Source organism: Lampetra fluviatilis, chromosome 17 (genome assembly GCF_964198595.1).
Source record: "Lampetra fluviatilis chromosome 17, kcLamFluv1.1, whole genome shotgun sequence".
Taxonomy (NCBI): Eukaryota; Metazoa; Chordata; class Hyperoartia; order Petromyzontiformes; family Petromyzontidae; genus Lampetra; species Lampetra fluviatilis.
This window is the reverse complement of record NC_136291.1, coordinates 6,797,108-6,803,107: the sequence shown is the minus strand read 5'-3', so window position 1 is coordinate 6,803,107 and position 6,000 is coordinate 6,797,108. Positions and strand designations below refer to the sequence as shown.

The following is a 6,000-nucleotide window of genomic DNA, read 5'->3' as shown; positions in this document are numbered from 1 at the left end:
TACTTTTATGCGATCCAACGAATACTTCCTCCATGAAACACACCAAAAATATATACATTTGACAGACATTGCACACATCTGATGATGAAGATGAAAAACATGATTGGGTTCGGTCATGAGGTCTGGTGTTTCGGAGGTCTTAGATGATAGTACTGAATATATAAAACCATGAAGGCTAATAGATTTATATTATTTTGTCCGTCTAGGAGACAATGAAGAGGAAACCACCTGCATGCACACAAGCACATGAAATAGCAAATACTGTACATTTCCTGTACATCCCTGCGGGCGTTCTTAATTGACCAATGCAGTGGTCTCCTTGCCAAATTTGATGGACTTAAGAAATTGTCTGTTGCACCTACATGTAATATGGTCCCATGGTCAAATAAGCGGAATTGGATTTCAGAAACACCAACAGTAATATAATGTATGAACCAATTTAAACGCCAATGACAGTACTGTATCGGACTTGATGTGTACATGTAGCACTCTTATCTATAAACGAGTTAAAGGAACCCTTCAAATTAGTTAATAATGCTTTATATAATTCTATGTCATACAAATAATAGTCCACCACAGACATGATTGATGACAGGATTTAGAATCTATAAAAAACAAAAACATGTTTTTTTGGTTTAATATGATTTTAATCGTAAAAGGACCTCAATTTGATGGAAAAAAGGATATAAGTTCAACACGTAGGCTTTCGCGACCACTATTGTCAGCGATAAGAGGTTTTTGGATAGATTGCGTAAATATGAGTGTTGCTAACCCCACCACCACCCGATACAGCCAATTAGTAAGGTTTGTCACGAATACAAAACGTGCCAATTAGTTGTGAGTTTACTCTCCAACAACACCGGTGTGCTGAATGGACGTTGCATTGTTGTCGCGTTTTGTGTGTGTTGTGGTTGTGCACCAATTTGCCAACGGGGACAGCTTCACCCAGAGACAATAACGAAAGCGCACACACACACAACAACAAATACACAATGAATACAAACATCCCCTCTAACAGACTGTTGGGGCAAGTGCTGTTAGCGAGCACCTATGAAGGCCAGGCACGGCACACGGAGGGGTTTGGTTGGGCCACCACCACGCCCGGCCGCCTTTGTCTCCCCCCCCCCAGTGGCGATATTTACGCACCGCACACCAATTCCACGACCGGTTCTGATTGTTGGCCGTGAGCGGGAATCGAACTCGGGTTGCCCGGGCGGCGGCGTAGCGTGGCGCTAACCGGCCGGCTTCAACGCAGTGGGTAATCGCGAAGCACGCGCGCGCGCACGGACACGCGCACGGGAACGCACGAGAACGCACGGACACGCGCACGGGAACGCACGGCCACGCGCACGGGAACGCACGGACACGCGCACGGGAACGCGCACGGCCACGCGCACGGGAACGCGCACGGGAACGCACGGACACACGAACGGGAACGCGCACGGAAACGCACGGACACGCGCACGGGCACGCGGCGTGCACCCCGCCCACGCATCTAGTCGCCCGCCTCCAAACCATTCACGGTGCGGGGCGCGCCGGAGGAGGAGGAGGCGCGAGAGGGGCAGCAGCTGCCGCTGCTTCACACTCGGCGGCTGTGAGGCACAGGCAGCGGCAGCAGCAACCTCAGCAGCCTGCACTGCCACATCCATCGTATTCAGTGTCGCAGTCAGGAGGAGGCACAACCACCACCGCCGCCTACTACGACTGCCACCAACAACCACCACCAACAACCACCACAGCCACCAGCAACGACACAGGGCACGCCCTGAGTTCGCGTGGAGACAAGGTGGACTACAGCGCGCATTCTGGTAGCCTGCGCGTACACGTCCGTGGCGGTGTTTCACCCGCAGGGCTGAGTTAGATCCCCGGCTGCGGGTTGACCATCTGCTGCTGCAGCTGCTGTTGCAGCTGTTTCTAGCCGGTTGCAAGCGGGGAGGATAAAACTGCAGCTCAAGCGGTGCCCGAGGAAGCTCATTGCCCACGGAGGGTCTCCGTCGAGGTCTGTCTGCGTGCTGTGTGGGGGGTTGCTGGTGACAACGTGGGGGTTTGTATGAGGCGGACAGCTGGAACGCAGCAAGCAAGCAGCAGTATCTGTAGCAGCAGCAGCACGAGTCGACCCTATCGACGTTGACCCAACGTCCACCTCGCTCGAGGCTTCAGGAGGTGGTGGATTTCATTCGTCTGCAGTCCACAAGCGCAGAACGTGGAGGAGGAGTGAGGGGGGGTGGACAGAGAGGACCGCAAGACGCAGCAGCAGCATCAGCAGCACCGCCGCCGAACCATGCTGTCGTCCAGAGACGTGGCGAGTGAGTTGGTGGTCGACTACATCTCCTACAAGCTCGGCCAACGCGGCTTCGCGTGGAGATCGGACCCCGTCGCTCCTCCTGACCGCGTCGACGGAGCCGATCTCGTCGATGGTGGTGGTGGCCTCGACGGCGTCGTCGGCGCACTCGGAGTCGCTGCAGGTGGCGCGGGAGAAGTTGTCAACAACCACCAGCGTCACCTCAACCACAGCAATCATCACAGCAACAATCACAGCAACCACCGCAACAGCCACAGCCACCGCCGCCACCACCTCGGCGGCGTTGACCCGGTGCAGAGGGCGATGAGGGCGAGCGGGGACGAATTCGAGAGGCGCTACAGGAGCGCTTTCGCTCAGCTGCCCGCCCAGCTTCAGGTCAGTCAGGCCACGTTGAGGGCCCGCTTCTCCGACGTGCTTGACGAGCTCTTCAGAGACGGAGTCAACTGGGGCCGCGTCGTCGCCTTCTTCGCCTTCGGCGGGGCGCTGTGCGCCGAGTGCGTGGACAAGGAGCTGCCCGGTCTGGTGAGCAGCGTGGCCTCGTGGATGACCTCCTACCTGGAGGATCGACTGCTGTGGTGGGTCGACGACAACGGTGGATGGGTGAGTTGCGTCACACCCGGGTGTCTTTGTCCCACCACGCGTTGTCTCTCGTGGTGGTGGTGGTTTTGTTGTGGTGGTTGTGGTTGCTGGTGGTTGTATTGATCTTCTGTGTGGCTTATCCACGTGCTTGTTTGTAATGTCCTCCCTGTCTCCTGTCCCCATGATCAATGAGTACTGTAATGTAATACGCTGCGTGTTACTGTCCCCTGTAGTGATCAATCAGTTATGTAATATATTGAAAGTAAAACATAGACAAACCCCGCTGACAGAATTCACATTAAGTAATCATTTACAGAGGGATACAGTCACAATGTCAAAAAAAATCGTATTTAGTACACCAAGAAAAATAATGCTTTGGATCTGTAAAAATTGCTCAAGTCTTATTTACTGAAACGTAAAAGTGCTTATGTTATCCTATTTGAATGAAAACGAATCGTGGATCCCAAAATTTTCCTCTTGAGCCTGGGTTGAGGGCTATGAATATGACTTTTGTACAGAGGGAGGGGGGGGGACATGTTGTTTGTACAAACATAAGGATTATATTTCAACATGAATCTGGCCATAAGTGACACCGAATCCAAGCTTGTCCTTTCCCCCCTTTGTTGAGCTGTCACTGTGACCACCACCACCTATGTCCTAGTCTCCTTGTGACAAGAAAGCTCCCTTTGCTGTGTACGCGTCATCTAAATTCACTGTGCCCTGCCATTTTGCTCTGGAGTGAGATGCATTTAGTAGCACGGCTCAAGGAAAAGGCGTGTGTTCAGATTTTAGGCATTTTCTTCAAACTGACTGGCAGAGTTGTGGTTTGTTACAGAAGGCTTTGATTTATGTTGCCCTACCCACCTTAATTTTTTTCCTTCGTGTATGTATTTAGATTCAAACTTTCATTTCCCCTTTAAACAGCGTGCGGTATAGCGTCTTCACACAAGGTCCATTTGCCTTCAGTGGTTCCATTAGGAAATGCAGATTTTATTTAATGGCATTGGTTGTGTGTACATCATTTTCATTATTTAAACTTAAAGACATATTCGAACGAATGTATGAAATGCAATATTTTGTAATTGCATTACTTGAAAAGCCTCTGAAACAATGTCTGGAGCAGAAATCTGATTGCTTTTGTATTCGCAAGGTCAATATTCCTGTATTTTGCATGTTCACGTTTTGAAAATGCTCAGCATATTTTAATTTGTTTCTATCAATTATTTTTTTATTCAAGAACTATGCTAAGCACACTTGAGCAATGCTAAGCACACATACGTGAAAACATTAAGCAATTATCATGCTCTCAGAAACACAGGTTTCCAGCTGTATAATGGTCTGAAAATCATTCAGATGTGAAAAAAACACATTGCGTTTAGAACTTCGGAGTGGTTGTAGCACTGCAAACATGTTCAGTGGTTTTCGTCTTAACTCCAAAGCAACATGGGAAAAGCTTATTGCTCTGTAGAATGTTTTCAAATGAATTGTCCACGGCATGCATAGACAAGCGTTGGTGCCAGATGGTACAGCATTCACTGCACAGAGGGGCCCCTCTTGAGGCCTGCCTGTCCCAGTGAGAGCCACACTTGCGCGCATGTGCCAGCGCTGTCTGGTGGCTGTGTCATCGGCCGTGGGATGACACGGATGCATGCGCGTGCACAGCCTCAAGGCTTGCGTTCTGCAGACCAAACGCAGCAAGCGCCTGTGGTCGCTGTGCTTGCTGCAATTTCCATGCTGTTTGCACAATTTATCATTTCGCTGGAGTTCATTGTGGCTTAAAAATAAAAACTGCACGGATATTGTAACTCATTAATGAATTTGCTGCTGGCAGCATTTTATTTGTAGTCGTGAATACAACATGCGATTTGATTCTAATGCATTTGCTTATTCATTGACATATTTGGCCAGGAAGCAGAGTGGAAATGCGGCTACAGTAGTTGGTGGCAACTCGCAAATATACAAGCATATATTTAGTTTTTTTAATTGGATTAAATAATTGACAACGTTTGAGCATATGTGTGGATCGCACAAAATATTGGCCCCATAAAGACAGAATTTGGAAATCTTCGATTTAGCTTAAATACACAGGACTGCATTTGTATAGTTTATATTTGAATCTTTAATGAATTTGTTAAACTACTGAGTGGTTCAAAATTGTGGCCCCTAAAATATTTTGCTGAACCAAGAGGAAAGCTGGAATTATTCTATGGGTTTTTCGGTAATGCCACGTAGATGGAAAACAAATATCAGGTGAAGACGATTGCTTGTGTTGCGATCAAATGTCTTCACCTGAAGACGATTGCTTGTGTTGCGATCGAAACGTCGTGATATTTTTATTATTTTTCTATCTACGTGGCTTCACCGAAAGACCCAGAGTATATGTATTCCTGCAGTCACGAAAGCTTTAAGTCAAGATTTAAAGCCGTAATTTGCAAGCCTTATTAGTCATGAGGGCCTTTAAGCAGGGTGGGTTTTTTTTATTGGTTAAATAATTTACATTCTTAATGCCTGCATCCAAAAGCAAACAATGGGGCACATACCAATGTTGAGTGCCTTGTTTTTCCCGGAGGAACAAACCCAAAATTTCCCCTACCCAAAGCGGATATGCCAACCACAAGTCCGTTAGCCTGGTCAAGAACGCTCAAGTGCGCCTTGTCGCTCACAGTTTTGCCAAACAATACCGCAAGGAGATATCTGGTTGCGTTCTTGCTGCCCACATTGCTGCTTTGGCAGCACCATTATTTAATTATTTGACCGTAAGGTTGGGTTTCACCCTCCTGGAGAGATGGGTCCTCAAAGCCATGCTCCGTTTTGTGAGGTGACATTGTCAACATAGGGGTGGTGTTTGAACACAGAGGCTTTGCTCTCACTCCCTGTTGCGGTTTGCAGACACGCCAGCCTTCTGAGAGGTCAGATTCCAGGTGAATACCGAGCAAAATTGTCTGGTAGCAGACCTCGAATGTGAAATGTTACTTCCTGTTTTAGTGGTAGTCGTAAGGGCTGTGCAATAGGACAGATTGCTTACAAGCCAAATTTTGAATGCCAAGCATGGGATTAAATTGCAATCATATAAACGTATAGCAATAGGGGTCAGCCGGGTTTTTTCCGTGAGCGCCCAC

At 48.4% G+C, this 6,000-nt stretch overlaps 1 protein-coding gene across 1 annotated transcript in view; it reads left to right on the top strand.

Annotated features, from left to right (window-relative positions):
• The first annotated feature begins 1,524 nt into the window (after positions 1 to 1,524).
• The window catches only part of LOC144936893 (bcl-2-like protein 2), a 28,196-nt gene continuing 23,720 nt past the window's right edge, over positions 1,525 to 6,000 (top strand). The window contains exon 1 of the mRNA XM_078864098.1: positions 1,525 to 2,902. Coding sequence (XP_078720224.1) covers positions 2,282 to 2,902 — 621 coding nt within the window. The 5' untranslated portion in view covers positions 1,525 to 2,281. The remainder of the gene's footprint in view (positions 2,903 to 6,000) is intronic.